This window comes from Osmerus mordax, chromosome 9 (genome assembly GCF_038355195.1).
Source record: "Osmerus mordax isolate fOsmMor3 chromosome 9, fOsmMor3.pri, whole genome shotgun sequence".
NCBI classification, from domain to species: domain Eukaryota; kingdom Metazoa; phylum Chordata; class Actinopteri; order Osmeriformes; family Osmeridae; genus Osmerus; species Osmerus mordax.
Genome location: NC_090058.1, coordinates 3,377,735 through 3,399,880, shown reverse-complemented (window position 1 = coordinate 3,399,880; position 22,146 = coordinate 3,377,735). Strand labels below are relative to the sequence as shown.

The 22,146-nt window shown below is 49.6% G+C and overlaps 2 protein-coding genes across 11 annotated transcripts; one reads left to right on the top strand and one right to left on the bottom strand.

The window, feature by feature from the left end:
• Positions 1-145: 145 nt before the first annotated feature.
• On the top strand, positions 146-18,406 carry mark3a (MAP/microtubule affinity-regulating kinase 3a). Of its 10 annotated transcripts, XM_067242606.1 has the most exons (19): positions 1,214-1,324; positions 2,000-2,182; positions 2,298-2,351; positions 5,394-5,442; positions 5,987-6,052; positions 6,668-6,738; positions 7,154-7,210; positions 8,556-8,792; positions 8,919-9,059; positions 9,399-9,498; positions 10,693-10,805; positions 11,252-11,402; positions 11,543-11,754; positions 12,752-12,855; positions 14,003-14,269; positions 14,888-14,914; positions 15,956-16,035; positions 17,249-17,293; positions 17,643-17,869. In XM_067242606.1, the coding sequence occupies exons 1-19, from the start codon at positions 1,217-1,219 to the stop codon at positions 17,717-17,719; spliced, it is 2,142 nt and encodes a 713-aa protein (XP_067098707.1). In that variant the 5' UTR covers positions 1,214-1,216; the 3' UTR covers positions 17,720-17,869. The 10 variants fall into 10 exon arrangements, 9 of the variants coding, with proteins under 9 accessions (XP_067098705.1, XP_067098712.1, XP_067098710.1 ...); XM_067242604.1 differs by lacking the exons at positions 1,214-1,324; positions 15,956-16,035 and adding an exon at positions 146-711 and having other exon boundaries at positions 17,643-18,406; XR_010877381.1 differs by lacking the exon at positions 15,956-16,035 and having other exon boundaries at positions 16,195-17,293; positions 17,643-17,746.
• Positions 18,407-18,447: 41 nt separating this feature from the next.
• ckba (creatine kinase, brain a) lies at positions 18,448-21,874 on the bottom strand. The gene is made up of 8 exons (XM_067242615.1): positions 21,783-21,874; positions 21,023-21,224; positions 20,085-20,239; positions 19,854-19,986; positions 19,390-19,561; positions 19,159-19,282; positions 18,853-19,042; positions 18,448-18,770 (listed from the first exon to the last, which is right to left on the bottom strand). The coding sequence occupies exons 2-8, from the start codon at positions 21,213-21,215 to the stop codon at positions 18,592-18,594; spliced, it is 1,146 nt and encodes a 381-aa protein (XP_067098716.1). The 5' UTR covers positions 21,216-21,224; positions 21,783-21,874; the 3' UTR covers positions 18,448-18,591.
• Positions 21,875-22,146: the final 272 nt, after the last annotated feature.

Genomic DNA, 22,146 nt, shown 5'->3' with positions numbered 1-22,146 from the left:
TAACTTCTAGTGATAAACTGCCCATGCACAGCAACACGCTGGCTGCGTCCAATGAACGGCCAGATCCATGTGTGTCCTCACTTCCTCTGCCGCCCAGTCGTGCAGACAGAACTTGGCTCATCCATCAGCGCTAGTAGAGAGTAGCCATTTTGGTCCCACCTAAAACACCAGCTTCACTTGGGCCGGAGATGGAGGAAACCGAACCGACAGCAGGCCGTTCGCGAATAGAAACATCTTGAAATTCAACGATTTGTCAAGCGGTGAATGTCTTTAATCGCTATAGCATTTCACTTAGCGACAGGAGAAAGAGGGGCCATTTACAGGAGCAATGACAGCTGCCTTCCGCCGTTGCTGATTGAAGTCGGTCAGTCTCTGATTAGTTCAATTGAACACAGGCCATGTATGATGTTATTTTGCAATTAAATACGGTACACATGACCTTCCAACAATTTACGTAAAGAACTATCGCTCGGATTATCCGGTGCTGAGGTAGTCCAGGGCAAATTTATGTAATTTCAGTATTGTGAACATTTCTCGTTGGATGGATCAACGTTGAGATCTTTGCTCGAGCCCATGGTTTGGGACCAACACTTAAATTCCCTGTTTTGCCAAACGTGGTGGAGTATCGGAAAATAAATTAACGACAACGAGGAAAAGAAAATGTCAGCAAAAACGCCATTACCTACTGTAAACGAGAAGGAGACGGAAAGCGTAAGTACTCTGTGTGAAATATTTTATTTTTTTGGGTCGTGATGGGACCAGCTAGCTAGTGGGAAGGGGATATATCTATGCGCTGCTCTTTACATTGTAACGTTCTGTTAGACTAGCCTACTGTAGCTCGTTTTGTGTGTTCAATAGTCTTACGTTGTGTAGGCTATAGGGTATCAGCGACTTAAACATCGTATTCGTAAACAATCCTTTAACGTTACGTCAACACACTGGTTGCCTCTGGTAATCTCCCTTGCTAAAAATACATTCAAAGGCTTTTTATTTTATATTCACGTTAATGGGAGTGTTCTTTTTGAAGTACGCGAATAATCTACACAACTTTCTGGTTCGTTGTAACAAGCAAACGGGTTTAATGTTGTTAGTCATTCAAAGTGTGAATTGCTTGCCTCCCATTAGTTTGGACTTGCGTAGAACCCACCTCCCCCTGTTCAATGACACTGCTCTGACACAGTCCATTCTCGTTGAGAGCATCGGGGTGAGAGGATCCATGAGCTATCCCCACAAAAACGAGAGAGTTATCTGGTTAAATGCCATTCAAATTGCCAAAAAGAAAATGACAGGAACTCAGTCAACAAAGAGGAATCGTACCAGCATTGTAAGTAACGAACCATAAATAAGAATAAAGTTGAGTTTGAGCTGCATGCCGAACTACGTGATGAGGATAGAAACAGGCTCGTTTGAAGTGCAAATATTTAAATATTCTGTTTTGAAACGCAGACATATATTCTCAGGTTTGTATTTTGTACTACATGTTTTACATGCTATACATAATGTTTCCTGGAAATCGCATTAGAAAGGAGAAGGATGTCAATGTGTTTAGTCACAAAATACTCAGGACACTTTCGTGTGCTTAGCTTCAGATTAATTCCGTCATCTGTGTCTCAGTTCTTTTCATCACTCAAACTGTCATCTTTAGAGGTGTCAGAAGGACTGATGTACCGGTAAGTGTGGGGATGACAGGGTGGGGTCAGGTGAGAGTTCTAATGGTGTCAATACGGAGACCATGAAGGAGTATCTATGGTTTTGGTTTCGGGGGTGGGGAGAGGTGCTTTGGGATTTCACAGAATATAATCAATACCTCATCTAAACACCCCCCCCTGACTCACACACACACACACATATATATTAGATCATCTTCTCCTCATCTCAGAATTTCCAGGATTGTGTGTGTCTTCATGCTGAGAAGAATGTGTTGCAGTAACAAATGAGTCATGAAGTCCACGGTCTTGGATGTCGTCATGACGACGATGCTGGTCTGTGTGTTCCGCAGCACACGTCTCAGAGCGGCGGCCGTCAGGAGGTCACAACGCGCCCTGCGCGCTCTGGTGTTCGCGCCCGCAACTCTGGTGCGGACGAGCAGCCGCATGTGGGGAACTACCGTCTCCTGAAGACCATCGGGAAGGGCAACTTTGCCAAGGTCAAGCTGGCCCGACATATCCTCACAGGGAGAGAGGTGAGGAGTCCCCTAAGGCTTCCACAGGTCATGTCGGTTCAATGCATTTAAAATAAGGTTGTATTCTTTTTAATAGTTGTCATTTTCATGATGTATTTTCTCCTCTTGTCTACAGGTAGCAATAAAGATCATCGATAAGACACAACTGAATCCCAACAGCCTTCAAAAGGTAACCTATCGATAATTTTGCATGTGAATTATTTACTCATACAAGTTATATGTACGTTGTTGAACGAGCATTCATTTTCACAGAGATGGTAAAGAGGATTATGCAGAAATGCATGCTAATGTGTTTGTGTGTGGATTTGTGCTTGTGTAGGTCCCTAGACCTGTGATCTCCTTGGGGTTTGCTCTGTGCCTAGGCCCTGGTTGGCCCTGGTTGGCCCTGGTTGGCCCTGGTTGGCCCTGGTTGGCCCTGGTTGTGGTTCTAGGAAGCCAGAGATCAGTATTGATCCCTGCTGCTGATGCACCCCAGGCGTTTGGTAGACTGGGATGTCAGGTGGCTGAGCGGTGAGGGAATCGGGCTAGTAATCCGAAGGTTGCCAGTTCGATTCCTGGTCATGCCAACTGACGTTGTGTCCTTGGGCAAGGCACTTCACTCTACTTGCCTTGGGGGAATGTCCCTCTGCTCTGGATAAGAGCGTCTGCTAAATGACTAAATGTAAATGTAGACTGCTCTAGCCTGGGCACAGAAAGTAGTGTGATGGCTGGGGGTGTTGATGTGGGTGTTGATGTGCTTCTGCATGCACTGACACTTTGAGAGAGCTCTGTCTGTCTGTCTGTCTGTCTGTCTGTCTGTCTGTCTGTCTGTCTGTCTGTGTGTGTCTCTCTCTCTCTGTGTCTCTCTCTCTGTGTCTCTGTCTCTCTCAGCTGTAGTTTCCATTAGTTTTTCCAGAGCCAGATTGATTCTGTTCTTGGTATCAGAGCCCTGGGCTTTTGACGTCAGCCCTGCTAAACCCAACAGAAAAGTACCAAGTAATAGCAGTTAAAATGTTCAGGCCATGTGTCTTTAGCTCGTTTCCTGGTATTACTTTGGTACAACCCCATTGGGCATTGCATTGTTAGCCTTAATGTGGGTTTGTTACTTGACTGAAGCTGTAGAGCTGGGTTTTGTAATGCTCCTCATTTGAGCAAGCTTGGAAGAAATGGAAATGAGAATGCAATCCTGACTTTATTCCGTGGAACTTAACAAACTGACACTAACTAACCTCCCTTATGTGATCTCTTCTTTATGTAATTGGAGTCACTGGTGAGCTTTTATGTGATTGCCAGCATGCTGTCTCTAAAGCCCAAATGTTTGTTTTCAACCTCCTGGTGTATGACAGTTTAGAAGAGGTAGCTCCCAAGTGCACATCTGTCACAACCTCATTATAATCTTTCCCCCCTCCCCCCCTCCTGCCTTAGCTCACCCACATGCTAACAGCTAGCTAGAATCCCACCGTAGCTCACCCACACGCTAACAGCTAGCTAGAATCCCACCGTAGCTCACCCACATGCTAACAGCGACCTAGCATCGCACATCCCAGGTTGGAAGTCTGAACACTTGAAAAGGGGCTCAACATCTTAATTAAAAGTAAACAGTTGGATTGAGCCCCTGCTTAAGATGGGTTTCTCTTCTCATTAAGTCAACTAAGCAGGGGGGAGTCAGGTGGCTGAGCGGTGAGGGAGTCAGACTAGTAATCCGAAGGTTGCCAGTTCGATTCCGGTCATGCCAACTGACGTTGTGTCCTTGGGCAAGGCACTTCACCCTACTTGCCTCGGGGGAATGTCCCTGTACTTACTGTAATTCGCTCTGGATAAGAGCGTCTGCTAAATGTAAATGTAAATGCAAGCAGATTAAAAGAAACCAGTGCTGAGCGAGGGCAAAACAAACCAAACGGTAGGAATCCCCACATGAATGATCTGGTCACTAAAAGAAAGAACTCTTGTGTGGGTAAACCTTTTTGTCAAGTACAGTATCACTAATGGCTCGGTGGTTGTCAACAGTAGCCTATCATCCTGGCTCCTTGATCCTGTCCTATCACAGTGGTGCTCTTCTTGTCTGTGTTTTCCTCTCTGTCGGCACGTCTTGCATATCTGACTTGTAGACTGAAGTCTACTCTGACCAGACAGGCTTGAGTGTGTTAGAGGAGGAGTGACCAGCTCTGGAGTTATCACCCCATTGGCTTCCCAGTACTGATAGAGGACAGATAGCGGTATTATTTTACCAAGGTTTCCCTTGGAGAACAGCAAAACAAAACCAGAGATTTTTTTTATTTATTATTGTTTTCAAGGAACAAAAGATGGGGCTGTCCCCATTGCGAGGAATGTGGCCTGAGATTTATTTCACTGTATTTTTGCGTCTCCTAGAGATCAGAGATGTATAACGGGATGGGAGTAATGACAGTGAGGTTGACCTTAAGTAGAGTCTAGTACTGCTTTAGTCCTGGAGTCCCTCTCGGCCCCGTCACCATCTGAGCCAGGCTGCTTCCAAGCATCCCGTTTAGTCGATCAAAACAACACCAACCTGATGTGCCTGCCTCACCCTGTCCCAGAGACTGTCAGAATGGCCTCTCCCAGAGACTGTCAGAATGGCCTCTCCCAGAGACTGTCAGAATGGCCTCTCACAGAGACTGTCAGAATGGCCTCTCACAGAGACTGTCAGAATGGCCTCTCCCAGAGACTGTCAGAATGGCCTCTCACAGAGAGAACTCTGCTGATGTTTCAGAAACTCTTAGTCATGTTTGTGCCCTACACAAACGACTGAATCCCAGAATGTCTTAACCACGGATACTTTGCCTCAGAACCAGTGTCTTTTTGGTAAAGCTTCCTTGCTGTGAGAACCAGCCCAAGCACGGCACTCCAGGGCTGTTCCTGCCGTATGAAAGATTGATGCCTTTTTATATTTTTAAAGATGGGGGGGGAAATGAGAGCACGAGAAGCTTTAGTTAAGAGAGGATCAATAATGAATAGCACTTTGTCCCTTTATCCCAGTGAGACGGAAGGCTGCAGACCATTTTTGGGCTCTGACGACTCCCTCTCTGGTCGCCATGTGTGCTAACTGTGACCGAGTTATCGTCTCACGAATACACCAGGATGTGTGAATGTTTCTAATGTAAACGTATCAGTGTGGTGCTGTTAGTGGCTGACATGGATGTCTTCTGTACCCCGTGAGGACACTGCAGCAGAGTCGTGACGCTCATGCTGGTCTGTCTGTCTGTCTGTTCCACAGCTGTTCAGAGAAGTAAGAATCATGAAGATCTTGAATCACCCAAATATAGGTAACTGTCTACACACACACACACACACACACAGAAACACAGATCCAACTAATTAAGAGGCTGAAATCCCTCCCCCCCTCCTAATTGCCTTTAATCTTCTACACCACACATTTCATTATTTCCCCCTGCTCAGATGTGATTGTAATTACGGACGCAATAACGAGCAAGGAGTCTCTCCCCCCATCCCACCTCCTCCATCCCACCTCCTCCATCCCACCTCCTCCATCCCACCTCCTCCATCCCACCTCCTCCATCCCACCTCCTCCATCCCACCTCCTCCATCCCACCTCCTCTATATTTAGCCAGGCAGGTCAGCCAGGAGCTGTTATATCAGCTCAGTACAAACACACTGGGGAGGCAAACAAGCAGTTACCTGCGCCTTTTCAGAACCAAACGCTTTGTAAGGAATGTTCCCGAAAGTGACATTTCATACATCGTCACACACAATTGTATGGATGAACTAACACGGGTCACCTCCCAGAGAGCTGATGTCGTTTGTGAAATGTGACTGATGATCCCCCTCTTTCTCCCCCCCCCCTCCCAGTTAAGCTTTTTGAGGTGATTGAGACGGAGAGGACACTGTACCTGGTGATGGAGTACGCAAGTGGAGGTGAGTGGGTCACCTGGGCAGGGACTAGCTCAGAAGATGACCACAGCTGCCACAAATGACTCAACACACACACATACACACAACTGAAAGCGAGATACTACAAAGTGCGCGCTCTATCTTCAGAGAGGATTCAGAGAGCAGCGATGACTCACTCTCCTGCACGCAGACACACACGCCTGCGCAGGTCAGCGTGCTCAGCGTGTGGGAGGGTTTGGTGGATATGGGTTTTGCTTCGTGTTCTCCTTGTGAACCCCCCCCCCCCCAACACCCCTTTAACATACACATACTCGCACAACAGAATAGCAGACTCTTAACTGTTAGCACACGAGAGCTCTGTCACGTGTCAGGCTGGACGTCCATGGTGGAAAGTGTAGAGGGCTGTGGGTAGGGCCTGGGTTTGGAGCTGTGTACAGTTACTGCTGCATGCTGGAGGAGGTTGTTAGTCGTTAGCTCTGCATCCTGCCATGGGATCAAGGTACTGGGGGAAAACACACTGGACGGTATGAGAAGTTTAGGTTTCCTTAACCATGAACCCCTTTTTGGTATTCATTTATTTGGATGCCTGTGAATGTAACCTCACTGTTTGGTCTCTTGTGCTTTTCTCTTCACTTGCAGGAGAGGTGTTCGACTACCTCGTAGCACACGGAAGAATGAAGGAAAAAGAGGCCAGGTCTAAATTTAGACAGGTACAGGACTTCATCCGCAGTGTTCTGGTTTCCCACCTTCCCTGGCCATGCCTCAGTGTCCTGCCAGGCCTCCCTGTGCCGCTGGGAGGGCAGTCCAACACAGCAGACCTCCTCGGGTACTGCTCCCTGTCTGACACCCCGGGGGACGCAGCCCCGCAGCACGGGACTGCACACATAGGTGGAGCTCTGATTGGTCGAGGGCAGCTACCCTGGTTATCGTCTGACCGATGGGCCTCTTCTTTGTTCTTGTGTCTGTCTTCTCGGTAAACCTGTAGAGTCATGAGATGACAGGAAATATACAGTGTTTCTCACGGTGGTGGCAGGATGTGCTCCGGCTTTCTCACCACAGCTCTCGCCTACAGCCTCTGAAGCTTGAGGGAGATGCCAACCTCTGTTCTTCTGTTTGTGTGTGCAGATCGTATCCGCTGTGCAGTACTGCCACCAGAAGCACATTGTTCACAGAGACCTTAAGGTAAGGCCAGGGCCCCGCTACAGTGTTTGGTGAGGGGTAGGTTAGAGGGTGAGGTTTAGGTTAGAGGGTGAGGGGTAGGTTAGAGGGTGAGGGGTACGTTTGAGGGTGAGGGGTACGTTTGAGGGTGAAGGGTACGTTTGAGGGTGAGGGGTACGTTTGAGGGTGAGGGATAGGTTTGAGGGTGAGGGGTAGGTTTGAGGGTGAGGGATAGGTTTGAGGGTGAGGGATAGGTTTGAGGGTGAGGGGTAGGTTTGAGGGTGAGGGGTAGGTTTGAGGGTGAGGGGTAGGTTTGAGGGGTAGGTTCGAGGGTGAGGGGTAGGTTCGAGGGTGAGGGATAGGTTTGAGGGTGAGGGGTAGGTTTGAGGGGTAGGTTCGAGGGTGAGGGGTAGGTTCGAGGGTGAGGGGTAGGTTCGAGGGTGAGGGGTAGGTTAGAGGGTGAGGGGTAGGTTAGAGGCTGAGGGGTAGGTTTGAGGCTGAGGGGTAGGTTTGAGGGTGAGGGGTAGGTTTGAGGGGTAGGTTCGAGGGTGAGGGGTAGGTTCGAGGGTGAGGGGTAGGTTAGAGGCTGAGGGGTAGGTTTGAGGGTGAGGGGTAGGGGTGAGGAGTAGGTTTGAGGGTGAGGGGTAGGGCTGGGGGAGTGGGGGGTTATGTGGATTGGGTTTAGTGAGTCCAACACGAGGTGATGGGAGAGAAATGGGGCCTTCACATGTTCTCTAGCAGACCTCTGGCACAAAAGCACCTTTCGATTTCTCCAGCCTGAGTCCCACAGCCCTTCCCTGCCTGTGAATATTGATGCTCCGTGTATTTTTAATCTCTCTTAGCTTGACGTGAGAGTGGGATCTCTTCACATGTTGTCCTAATTCCTCTCAGCATCCTCATAAAGGATCCATGAGCTGTGGGGGGGGGGGGGGGGGGGGGGAGGTGGAGAGCCCACCATGTCTCAGCCAAGAGGGGGGGAACACACTTAAATATGAAGTGCTACACCGGCTTAGACTAGCAGGGCACTTTGTAGAGGGGGAGGGGTGGGAGGGGAAGGGGGTATAGTCGGGAACATCTCTCAAGGCTTCTGTTGACGTCGTCGTGAATGACCCGACATGTAACATTCGCCCAGGATCTGCTTTTGTAATTAAACTCCCATCCCGTTTTTGCGGAGCAGCATCAATAAGTAAGCTCTCTTGTTCCATCCCTCATTTTCTCCTTCCATCCCTCCTTCTCTCCTCACCCTCCCATCCCTCCTTCTCTCCTCACCTTTCCATCCCTCCTTCTCTCCTCACCCTCCCATCCCTCCTTCTCTCCTCACCCTCCCATCCCTCCTTCTCTCCTCACCCTCCCATCCCCCGACCTCCAGGCTGAGAACTTGCTTCTGGACGCCGACATGAACATCAAGATCGCCGACTTCGGCTTCAGCAACGAGTTCACGATGGGCAGCAAGCTGGACACGTTCTGCGGCTCCCCCCCCTACGCCGCCCCGGAGCTCTTCCAGGGGAAGAAGTACGACGGGCCCGAGGTGGACGTGTGGAGCCTGGGGGTCATCCTCTACACGCTGGTCAGCGGCTCCCTGCCCTTCGACGGGCAGAACCTCAAGGTACACCAGCAGACGGGACGGAAGCTTCCTTCCCCTGAAGATTCATCTGTGGGTCACCACACCCAGTCATAAGGGACACTGGTGTGTTGAAACGCATGCTGACTGTGCTCCGGTGTGATTGGACAGGAGCTGAGAGAGAGGGTTCTGAGGGGGAAGTACCGCATCCCCTTCTACATGTCCACCGACTGTGAGAACCTCCTGAAGCGCTTCCTGGTCCTCAACCCAGCCAAGAGGGGGACTCTGGAGGTGAGGGAGGACGCCGAAAACGTAAATATACCTCCAGCTTCTCACCCACTCGTCATCACGTGACCAAGCGCCCTCTCCCCCATCCCCTCCTCTCATGCCTCCACCCTGCACCTACCCCTCTCCCCTCTTCCTCTCCACTGTTGTGACCATGAATAATTCACCCCCACCATCTTGTTTTTCCTTTCATGTTCTCTGGGTTTATCCAGGCAGACAAGGGAAAGAGGGCTCCGTCCCCCAGTCTGCTGCACCAGCCTCGGCTGCTCTGCTGGACGTGTGCTGCTCTGTCACCTCGTCAGAGACTGCAGGTCAAACCTCATCCCAACTGACGCTAACTGATCCTAACCCTTTCCTGTCCTCCAGCAAATCATGAAGGATCGCTGGATCAACGCCGGCTCAGAGGAGGACGAACTGAAGCCTTTCATCGAACCAGTACTGGACATCACTGACCAGAAGAGAATAGGTACTGGAACATCTCTTGCTTGCTAGCCTTTAGAACGAGTGTGTGTGGGTGTGGGTGTGGGGGGGGTTGCAGCAGCACTGGAGCACGCTGTGTTTAAACCCAGCAGAGAGATGAAAGGCAGCAGTGAGCCAGCGCTGTTTCAGAGAGCCCCAGAGAGGGGAGGAGGAGAGGGGAGGAGAGGGGAGGAGGAGGAGAGGGGGGGAGGAGGAGGAGAGGGGAGGAGGAGGAGGAGGAGGAGGAGGAGGAGGAGGAGGAGGAGGAGGAGGAGGAGAGGGGAGGAGGAGGAGGAGGAGAGGGGAGGAGGAGGAGAGGGGAGCAGAGAAAAGGGGGGGGACACATGAGACGAGAGGAGCCTCCTCATCGTGCCCTGGATGAAAGCAGGAAGAGGGGAGGGGGGGTAGAGGGAGGAGGGAGAACAAGGACTGTGCAAACGATGTCCTCTAGTGTGTGTGGGAAAGGGGGGGTCTGTATTGCGTAACAGCAGCTGGGATCTCGCCTGGAGCACATGTGTCTGAGTCTCTCTCCGTGGGCCCAGCGCAGAGAGGGTCGAGCGAGGGAGAGCTCTCACATGTTCCCCCCCCCACCAGCCCTCTGCCATTCCGTAGAGAGGCAGAACACGTTTTCCAGGGTCCCCCACACACACACACACCTTCCCCTGCCTGCATGCTGGAGGACACCTATGTTGGCCTGGGGCGACCAGAACACTCCATGTTGCGGCACACTTGATCCTAGCAGAGGGGATCCTCTTCTTGCGTGGAGTGTGAACTTACTGGAGCGGCTCTGCTGGCGTCCCTACCTGGCATGCTCCTCTCAACGTGACACCCCATCTCTCCCCCCCCTCCCTCTGCACCTGTCCTCTGCTGATTGAGGGAGGGGGGGGGGGGGTGATGATATTACCTGGGCTCAGTCGCTGACAGCCTCTCATCCTCTCTCACAGAGGAGATTGCTGGATTTAAAGGTCATAAAATGACTTTGGTGATCAGCTGAACCACCCAGATGGGATTGTGTTTGTCACGATCAGCAGAAAGGGTTTTATCAGTCAGGTCCTTTGTCCCAGACTGTTCAGCTGCCTAGATTCAGCCCCGGATCTGAAATGGGAAGCCGATGCATTTAGCCTCTGTCAACTGACGGATGAAAGAAATTCAAAGCGTTCAGAAAATGCTAACGTGTGTGTGTGTGTGTGTGTTCTCCCAGACGTGATGGTGGGGATGGGCTATACCCTGGAGGAGATCCAAGACTCTCTGGCCAAGATGAAGTATGATGAGATCACCGCCACCTACCTTCTGCTGGGCAGGAAGTCGCCCGAGGTACCAGAGCATGACCTTAACGATACACTCAGCCCACGATTCCATACATATCACAATACTGGGTGTACGATACAATATGTATCACAATATTTTGAGCAAAAAAAATTTATGAAACAAATTCAATTAACAGATTTTTTCCAAAACAAACATTTGCAATAATTTTCTTTGTTGTACATACAATTTAGTTCAATCAGTTCAAGCGATTTCTGTAAATGCACGCATGACCCATTTGCAGAGTAGGTCGCTCGCTGGTAGCTCAACCAATAGGATCAAACGGACGTCATATTGTAAAAATATTGGCATAACTCTACGATACATATTGTAAAAAATGTGTATTGCGATATATTGTTACACCCCTACCTTTCACCCCTAGCCGTCTAGACTTACCCAGTTAGAAACACTCTTAACCTGCCAGGGTGTTTCTTTGCTGCGTGTGTTTCCTCCAGATGGAGGTCTCTGACTCCACCTCCAACAGTAACCTGTCCCTGGCCAAGCCCCGGCCCACGAGTGAGCTCAACGGCCAATCGCCATCGCACCTGAAGGTCCAGAGGAGCTCTTCCTCATCCAATCAGAAGCAGAGGCGCTACAGCGAGCAGGGTAGGTTGAGGCAGCCTCACCTTGGGCTAGCTGTGTTGAGCTCAGGGACCCAGACTGGACGGAATGCAGGGATCACAGTCACGTCTTCCATCCATGATGTCTCTCTGTCTCTCCCTCTCTCTCCCTCTCTCTCTGTCCAGTTGGTCAGAACGCGGGGGCGGCTCACCCCAAGAGGAGCCAGACGGCCATTGCGGAGAGCAGCATCAAAGAGGAGGGAGGCGTGTCGCTCCGCAAGCCCAGCACCCCGGGGGGGCGTGGGGGACCCCCCTCCAGCCCCCTGCTGGGCAACGCCAACAACCCCAACAAAGCGGACATCCCAGACCGCAAGAAGGGGGCCACCACGGGCCCCAACGTAAGAGACACGCAGCCTGACGGCCTTCTCTCTAACAGCTGGAGATGAAAGCTGCACGCCAACTGATGTTCTCCTCGTCCTCTCTGTAGAACACGACTGATGTTCTCCTCCTCTCTTTAGAACACTACTGATGTTTTCCTCCTCTCTTTAGAACACTACTGATGTTCTCCTCTCTGTAGAACATTACTGATGTTCTCCTCCTCTCTGTAGAACACTACTGATGTTCTCCTCTCTGTAGAACACCACTGATGTTCTCCTCTCTGTAGAACACTACTGATGTTCTCCTCCTCTCTTTAGAACACTACTGATGTTCTCCTCTCTGTAGAACACTACTGATGTTCTCCTCCTCTGTAGAACATCACTGATGTTATCCTCTCTGTAGAACATCACTGATGTTCTCCTCTCTGTAAACACTACTGATGTTCTCCTCTCTGTAGAACACTACTGATGTTCTCCTCTCTGTAGAACATCACTGATGTTCTCCTCTCTGTAGAACACTACTGATGTTCTCCTCCTCTCTTTAGAACACTACTGATGTTCTCCTCTCTGTAGAACACTACTGATGTTCTCCTCCTCTGTAGAACATCACTGATGTTCTCCTCTGTAGAACACTACTGATGTTCTCCTCCTCTCTGTAGAACACTACTGATGTTCTCCTCCTCTCTGTAGAACACTACTGATGTTCTCCTCCTCTCTGTAGAACACTACTGATGTTCTCCTCCTCTCTTTAGAACACTACTGATGTTCTCCTCTCTGTAGAACACTACTGATGTTCTCCTCCTCTGTAGAACATCACTGATGTTCTCCTCCTCTGTAGAACATCACTGATGTTCTCCTCTCTGTAGAACACTACTGATGTTCTCCTCCTCTCTGTAGAACACTACTGATGTTCTCCTCCTCTCTGTAGAACACTACTGATGTTCTCCTCCTCTCTGTAGAACACTACTGATGTTCTCCTCTCTGTAGAACACTACTGATGTTCTCCTCCTCTCTGTAGAACACTACTGCCTCGGCCGGCATGAGCAGGAGGAACACGTACGTGTGCAGTGACAGGAACAACACGGACCGTCTGTCAGTCATTCCCAACGGGAAGGAGAACAGGTAAGAGGGGTCCGGGGGGCCAGGGGTGGCCGGGGGGCCAGGGCGGGCCAGCTCACCTGCCAGAGCTGTGTTTGACATCTGCTCGCCCTTCAAGGGCCCGAGGAGGGTCAAGCTGCTGTAACTGCCCCTGCACTGCAGACATCCCCCATCACAGGGCACAGATATGAGTTACCATCTTGCTTATGTACAGTGTACATAAATGCAAGGCCAGTGCCCTGTTACTCACATCCTGTCTGCCCACGTGGTGACGCCGCACCTCGGCAACAGACTGACCCAGATGTCGGCGTGTGCGACCAGTCCCTTGTCGGCCTTTGCGCCCGAGTTCGCCGCTTCTTCCAGCTCGTTCCGCCGGGAGCACCAGGGGGCGGGGCCTGTGTCTGCCTGTCTCCCAGGCTGGGCCTCCCAGTCCAACTGCCCTCTGGACTTCTACACGGCCAAGTAAGACGACCTGGACCCCAACCTCCATCATGCCTCGCCTCCCCCCCCCTCCTCCCTGTAGAGCGGTCTCATGTCACTCCCCCCCCACGCCATCGACCACATCTCTAACCAGAGTGAGGATGCCATCTGTCGTCTCCTCCCAGGCCTTGGAGGAAAACACTCCTCTGCTTTTCACGGTTGCGGTCGCCTCATCACAGCCGTGCCTATGACGTTCAACCCCCCCCCGTGTTGTCCTGAGAACCCTGGCTGTGGCCTGGCTCTGTCTGGACGGTCCACAGCCCACTCCCCTCTCAGCTCCTCCTTTTGATTCCTCCTAGCTGGATCACAACCCCACTCACTGTCTTCATCAACAATAATCAGGAATCTCCCCCAATGACTAGGTTAATATAGGTATTATATAATATAGATGAGGTTCAGCTGCGTTCGTTTGAAAATTGAAGTAACGAGCTCTCTGCAATGTTTCAGTGGTTGAAGGTGAGAACGTAGAGGGAGTTTAGCTCTGCTGTTTTTAATCGTTGTTCTCATTGCCCTCCTTCTCTCCCTCTCCACCCTCTCTCTCTACCCTCCCTCTCTCTACCCTCCCTCTTTCTCTTACCTCTCTCCCTCTCTCTTTCCTCTCTCTCCCCTCCTCTCCTCTGCTTTCCCTCTCTGCCCTCCTTTTCTCTTCTCTCGCTCCCCTTCTTCCCTGCCTCTCTCTCCCCTCCTCCAGCGTGGCTGTGCCCCCTGCCCAGCCTAACCCGGTGGCCTCCACCCACAGCATCACCAGCTCCACCACGCCCGACAGACTACGTTTCCCACGAGGCACGGCGAGCCGCAACACCTTCCACGGGGGCCAGCTGAGGGACCGTCGCACGGCCACCTACAACGGGCCCCCGGCATCGCCCACGCTGTCCCACGACGCCGCGCCGCTGTCCCAGACGCGCAGCCGCGGCACCAGCAACCTGTTCTCCAAACTCACCTCCAAACTGACCCGCAGGTAGGTCCAGGGGCCGGCCGCCAGCCCCCACGCACCCAGCTCACCTCCCCAGAGTGGCCAGGAACTACTGTGCCTTGCAACCAGGGTTAAAGGTCAATTTCTTCAGTTCCTTTTTTATTTTATTTTTACTAACTTGGAAACACACCTCAAATCACACTTTTCCCAAATGAGAACCAGTATTCTTTCCTGATTTGGATTTGGTTAATCAAAAGGAAATAGCTCAACCCTCATTGCAATAGTAGCATCATAACAGGAACCTCAAGCCTGGGGCCAGCCAGAGAACTCTGCTTCACACTCTCATATCTGTAGCCTGGTGCACATGAACGCATGAAAGGTCAACCTGAGGTCATTACTGGGGTCATTACTGGGGTCACTTTGGTTAAGGGTTTGCTGAAGGGAGTGAAGCAGAACCTCTGGCAGACAACCAGGCTCCTAACAGCAGCTCTCAGACCAGCCATGACTGACCTGAAATGAGGAACTGAAAATCAACATCTTTCATTAAAAATCCCCCCCCTCCATCAGCTCCATTCATTCATGTGTGTTGACTCTGGACCCTGTTTCTCCAGCTCTCCCTTCACCGTTCTCACTGTGTCTTTGTCTCTCCTGATTCTGTTGTAGAAACATGTCATTCAGGTTTACCAAAAGGTAGGAACTCCCCCCTTAATGCCTTCAGCGTGTGCTAAGTAATCAACTAAACTCTTTCAAGCCTTGTAAAGACTCGCTGGGCGCTTCACTAACACACCTCTGTTTGGTGCTCTCTGTGGCTGGGGGTCATTTCTCAGTCTGCTTGAGTTAGACAGCGATGGACTGGGCAGCCAAGACCTCAAGCAATTAAGTGAAAATCCATCAAGTGCCGGCTAACTACTAATCAATGGCATGCATGACGTGGGGTTGGGGCTTGTCTCACTAGCTATTGACTGCAATCTGGGTTCTTCTTCTTTTTAACTAACGATTGAATTGATAGACTTTGATTTTTCCATGTCAACCTAAACTGTCTACCATCTAGATACACTCATCTCTACGGGTCTCGTAGCTTGTTGCTCTAATGGAATTCTGTGGACTTTTAAAGGTAGTGACTGTTGGACTTGGTTGTCCTGGAGACAGGATGTGCTGTGCGTTCTAGTTGCTCTTTTTAGTTTGAGAACAAAGTACGTGTTGTTGGGAACCATTAGAATTCCAACTGCTAAGTCCTGAGCTTCTTTTGGAAGTGGTGATGAATAGTGAGATGTCCTTTGCCAATTCAAGTGTAAACTGGGGTTTAAAACCCGTTTCCTGTTTGATAAATCAACTTGTAAACAAGTTACTGTGCTCGCCTGCCACTTGGAGTTTTCCCTGACCAAGCTGAAGGGACAGAGCGCCATCTACTGGTTGCCCAATGTTAGTCTGCGTCACAGGAAATGCCAGCTGAGTAGCGTCATCGATCAAAACGCTTCCTTTTCCTTGTCTATGTCCTTGTCTATGTCCTTGTCATGCAAATCATCTGTTAACTCCTCCACCTTCCTGGAGTCCGTTCAGGGACTGAAAGGACTCTGTAGCCCTCTTGGTTGTCCTTCTCTGTACAAGATCGTGAAGTTAGACCCGTCTGTCCACCTTCACCCTTCTCCTCGGTTCTACTATGTGCCAATGTCTCCCTAACCGTGATGTGCCCTTTAACCCTCGACCTTTCACTGCTCTTCCTCCTCTCAGGGTCAGTATTGACCCAAGCAAACGGCAGCCAGCTAAATCAGGGCCTGCCGTCCCTTCTGCCCAGGGAGCAAAGACTCTTAGTAAGTCTTCTGTCCACCAATCTCTCCTCTTCTTCCCTCTTCCTCCTCCTTGTCATCCTGGCATTTGGTGCTTGTGATCATGTCTTACATCATTTTCCTTTCTTTTCTTCATGAATTGGTGAAATATACGCTTTTCTCAGAATCCATCTTTTCTTCCAGATTCAGGAGCCGACGCTATAGAGAGTTGTAGGAAATCGCAGATGGAGATCTAGAGTAAGGGACCGCTTCCAGCCCCCCTCCTATACCCCCACAAGACAGACCCGTGTCAGAGTTGAGGGGGGGCAAGCTTCCGTACTCCCCCAGCATCAGAGTCTCTCTCCTGTGTCTGTAAGACACCCCTGGCCCCAGATCCAGCCCTGTCCCTCCCCTTTAACCATTATCCTCTGGGCCTTCACCATCCCCCAGGACACAACCCCAAACTCCCATTTAGAAGCCACATGTCCCTCTCCCCTCCCCTGTGTTGACTCCTTCCAAGGCTAGCCTGTGTAGTCTGCATGTGTGGACTGAGGACTGGGCTGAGCCTGTCTGTAGTGCCTTTATGTCGCCCACAGTGGCTGATTGTCTGATTGTTAAGCCCAGCTCCATGGCCCCTTCTAGGGAGAGAGACTAAGGGGCAGCGGCCCTTTTAAACCATGCCTGGCCTCTTCAGGCCTCTAAAGTCCAGAGTAGACCGCATGTCTCCTCCCACACCAGCACTATGGTCAACATGTGGTGTCTGCATGCAGTGGCTGTAGTTTACTGTTTTGTGTTGTGTGTGTTGTGCGTGCGTGTAGACTGGAGAGCAACTGTTGTGTATTGCTGAATCTGTTCATTCGAAACATTTCCATTTTTTGTGTTCCTGGCTTTCTATGGTCTGTAGAAACTGAAACGTCCTTGTTCGCTCGCTCTGGGGGTTTATTTGTGGTTAAAGAAAGCAAGAACGTTGTACCACCAGTGATCAATTCAGTACGATCAAGTGGTTGGTAGCTTTTCATCTGAGCTTCATCAATATTCCACAGAACACTTAGCTTTCAGTTGGCTTGGTGGTGGCTTTCTTGTTTTTCTAACTAAGCTTTCTCCTTGGTCCTCTTCTCTCTCTCTCTCTCTCTCTCTCTCGATGAATGTATATGTATTCAGTTTATCAATGTTGTCTTTGATCTCAAATTGGAGCAAGTTCTTTTCTTTGGGAGTCTACATCTGCTTTCTCTTTGTCTTGCCTCCCTCCCTGTCTCAGAGTCTCAACCGACTTTGAGAGAACCGGGAGATTTGAGGGCTCAAGGTGAGCTGCCTGTGCCAGGCATTCCTTATCCCAGAGTCTGACGTCTGATTTTCCTTTCTGCACTGAATTTGACACTAGTTCACTAGTTTTCTGAGTCCAACCAGAGAGTATTGTACGGTGCTGAAAGCGTTGGAGATCGTTGAAATGTAGCCAGGTGTAATAATGCTATTGTTGTGCTTTCTGTAGATTGCATGTTGCTGGACATGGTGCTACCTTTACTAGACATGCATGCTCATTAACCTAAAATGACTTCTTAAAACACGCCATAGTGTATTGCATGGTTTTGTATGTTTTCACAAAGGTCGGTGAAAAGGTTTTCTTTTCAACTGTCTCCATCTCCTCCCGCCAGTCGCCATGTACCTGGGGATCAGAAAGGGGAAACTAAAGACGATAAACCCCGCTCCCTCAGATTCACTTGGAGTATGAGGACCACCAGCTCCATGGAGGCCTGCGACATCATGCGGGAGATTCGCAAGGTGCTCGACGCAAACAACTGCGACTACGAACAGCAGGATAACTTCCTGCTGCTGTGCGTCCATGGCGATGGCCACGCGGAGAACCTTGTCCAATGGGAGATGGAGGTGTGCAAGCTTCCACGTCTGTCTCTCAACGGAGTGAGATTCAAGAGGATATCAGGATCATCCATCGCGTTTAAAAACATTGCTTCCAAAGTTTCCAACGAGTTAAAGTTATAAAGAAAGGGGCAGAAATATCTAGAAGTATTTAAAGCTGTACAATCAAGTAGCAGTTTCCAAATGTCTTTTTTTTTTTACAAAATACAGACTGTATTATGTATAGAGTAATGCTTTGGCAATAATCACTGATCTACTTACTAATATCTGCAGTATATTCTGGTCACGTGGCCATCATAACGAGTTGAATATGATTTGTCATGCTGTGAATGTGGACAAGAGCATTTCCTGTGTCTATTTATTTCATTTTATCTTAAACGTTTTACAAGTAGCGTATTGTTTTCAGTGTAAATAATGTACCTTACTTTCAAGACAGCTACACAATTTACTTCATTTATTTTATATTGTTTAAAAATATAGATGGAAACCATGTAAATGCTCAAGGTAAATCACGTGTCAATTAAAATGTCTAAAACCTGAATTGTCTTGTGGCAGAGTAAGAACAAAAAACAAAAGCCATCATATGGATCAAAACAGTTTATTCTCATGTTTAGATCCCAATAAGTGCTCCTTTAATACATTGTGCATTCCAGGATAGTGTCACACATTCATTCAACTGACATGGGGGGGTAGGGGGTAATGAGGAAGGGCAGGAATCTGAAATGTTCACTTTTGGGCAGGCATGATGTCATCGATCGACTGGCCCTTCTCCAGCTTCTTCTCCATCTCCACCAGCAGCTTGACTCCGTCCACCACCATTTGGACCAGCTCCACCTCAGAGAAGCCCAGGCGGTCAGCGTTGGAGATGTCAAACACTCCGCCCACAGCAGCCGTGTCCACGCCACCTTGGGGAGAAACACACCATCAGATCAGCCGAGGCCTTCTGGCTTACGCAGCCCTGACAGCAGAGGGTGTGAGTGTCTCTACCTGTCCCACGCTTCTGCAGCCTTAGCCTCTTGAGCACCTCCTCAAACTTGGCGTTCTTGCTGAGGTTGGGCAGCTTGACGTGGACTCCGGCGCGGAGCCCAGTCCCCAGGTTGGAGGGGCAGGTGAGCACGTAGCCCAGGTGCTCGTTCCACATGAATGAGTGGCCCTTATCCTTGAACAGGGTCTCAATCTGTGACAGGTTGGGGTGGGGGGGATACAAATCAAGTGTAAACAAACAGTAGGCTGATCTAACGTGAACCCTTCATCTTCCCTGCCCCATCACATCACATTCCGGTTTCGTTTTACCTTGGTGAGCCCAGTGCAGAAACGGTTGAACACTTCCTTCATGTTCCCGCCCTGCTGCATGGAGATGACGCGGAGGTGATCCTCCTCGTTCACCCACACCAGGAAGGTCTTGGTGTCGTTGTGCCTACAAGGACAAAACATACATTTATAATGTTCCTGTGGTCATCAAGGCCCGACGTCCCAAGAAAACCTTCCCCCACAAAAGCCTTTCCCCTGGAAACCCCCTCTCACCAGATGCCCCTGCCATCGGGCCAATCGCGGGCCATCCCTGAAGCCAGCAGCAGGGGAGACACAGGCTTATCAAACAGGAAGTGGTCATCAATCAGCTGCTGCTGCTCTGCGTCTGTCATGTTTTTCAGAGCGTAGTACTTCCCCTTCAGATCGCCTGACAGGGAGTCCAGGGCTGCAGGAAGGGAAAGATGCATTAGCGTGGTCTGAAATGCTGAACCAGATAATGGGGTAAGACAATACAAAAGGACACCATAGGTCACTATCCAGATTTAAAGTTGGCTAGCGAAAAAGAGGTTAAAAATAGGATTGTGTGTACTAGTACTACCAAAGGCCACATTTCCCCTCTAGTCTATACCACCATTATCACGAGCCACTAGAGGGAGCCATCCACACTAACATGGTCTGGACATGGCTCCACGCCCCACTGCAGTGTTGAAAGCAGAACTTAAAACAGAGATCGGTACCTTCAATGGAGAGTGTCTCAACACCCCTTCTCTCTCCACGGCTGCAGTGGGGGGGCAGGCAGAACCCTCGGACGCTCCTGCCAGTTCGCACGCGAGAGCTGAGGACGTAGTTGGAATCCAGGTCATCACCACCCTAAAGGAAGAGACACCAAAGTCAACTCAAGGTTCTTCACATGATATCGTGGAGAATCGAATGGGTCTCCCAAGAGACGGCGATGGGGCCTGGGGTACCTTCAGGTTGCTTGGGTTGAGGTCCGTCTTGTGCTTGTCTGAGGGCTTGTACCCTCCATGTCTGTCCTCGATGATGGGGTCCAGGAGCTCCTTGAAGACCTCGTAGGTCTCCTCGTCCCCAGCCACGCACCCCACCGTCATGATGAACGGGTGGCCTGGAGGGGGACGCCCACAACACGAGTCAGACGGCACCGAATTGGGACATGAACGATGACATAACAACAAACATCCTCGCTACACTGAACTTGCTGAGGAGGAATATGTGTTGAATGCTCAGTCTACTGCCTCAGGATAGGTCAGTTTTACCAGGATTGTCAACCCCTGTCTGGATGACACCATCTACGGTGAATCCGTTGGGAGTGGCCCGCTCTCGTAGGGTCTTGTACATGTCCTTGGTTAAGACCTTGGCCATGTGATTGTTGTGCACACTAAGATCAGGGAACTCCTCCTCAAGTGAGAGCCGCTTGATGGTCAGTTTGGACATCTTATCATTTCTAAACAGTAACAACAAAACACATTCTACAGGGTGAGGGGAAGCCAACTGTCATGCAGAATTCAAGTTGTTACTAAGAGTTACTATTATTTATAGTAAGGAGTCACAGGCTTCTCACGCTTTATTGAGTCCACTGTTTGTCAACAGGTAGTTCGGTTTTGTTTTCATTCAAGTTCTTACTGCTTATTTCATTGGTGGGCCTCATCTTTAAATTGGCAAGATGAAGCCATTGGCATCATTCAAAGGACTTGCGTCCCTCATAATGACAAGTCATGCAATGACATGTCACATGCCTCGAGATATCAGCAAGGTCATTATGCAAAAGTTGATCCCTCCCTGAGGTCGGAGCGCTTTTTCCGATTTTGCTCGCCTGAAACGCCCTGCTAAACGTACTACGAGACGCAGAGCAGATGGCTTGATGGTTGAAAGCCGTTTGGGTCTTTACCTGGGTTATCAATCCCGGTTTGAATGACATCATCCACTGTAAATCCACTGGGCGTTTGTTTGCTCCTCAGGCGCTCGTACATGGCCAGAGTCATCACCTTGGCCATGTGATTATTGTGCTGGCTCAGGTCTGGGTACTCCTTGTCAGAAGCGTACTTCAGCTTCATCGCGTTGTGGGTATTACCGAACGGCATGGCTGATCCCTGGCAGCACCAGAGAGTGAGGGGATAGTTGGTGAAATGTATGTTGTAGTGCAAAAGCCACACTGTTACAGGGTCGTGAAACACGAATTTAGCTGTAGATGTGAGATCACGTGAATTATGTTTTCGTGTAAAGGAATGGGAATTAACAACAATTATGAAGTAATAGTCTACTATTAAATATGCAAGTACTGAAAATACAATGGGTGCATTTAATAAAGTATTCAAATAGAATAGCCTAATGAACAGTCCGGTACACAAAAGAAAGATTAGGACTAGTATTCGTACAGGAGATGCCTGTAAAGACTTAGCTAGGCTATGTGTTAAATGTAATTAGCATGCACATTAATGTAAAAGAAACAGAATATGGTAGGCTGGAGGCAATACGCATCAGTCGCATTACACTTTTATAGATTTGGTCAACACACGGTTTTCTATAAGAGTAGGGTAGGCTACAGACAAAATGACGTCTCAGATTACTGATTTTGGGTTAAAGGGAGCTAAATTTCCGTAGTTTACTCAGAACAGTGTGAAACAATTAATTAGAATAAATTGTCCTACCGTTTGTTGCTGCTGTTGACTACTACTACTAGTGGATGATACAAAGATCCCTATTTTTCCGGTTGTTGGAGCTTACACCAACTATCCTGCGGCTCTGATGGGAGATGATCTTGAGATGTTTTTTTATAGCAGACCAGCTCTGCTCCCATTGGCCAGTATTTGCAGTCCATTCATTCTATTGGATGACTATGCAAGAAACTTGGAAACATTTTGTAAGACTTCCACTCTGTTGCAAATTGACGACCAAACTTAGACGTTTTTAACTAAATTGCATCTCATGTGAATGTAATTTCTTTAAATGGTCCAGATACAATGTTGCAGCTTTAAGTTACCCGCTGTGGATGCACGCATATGCACAGGTGGC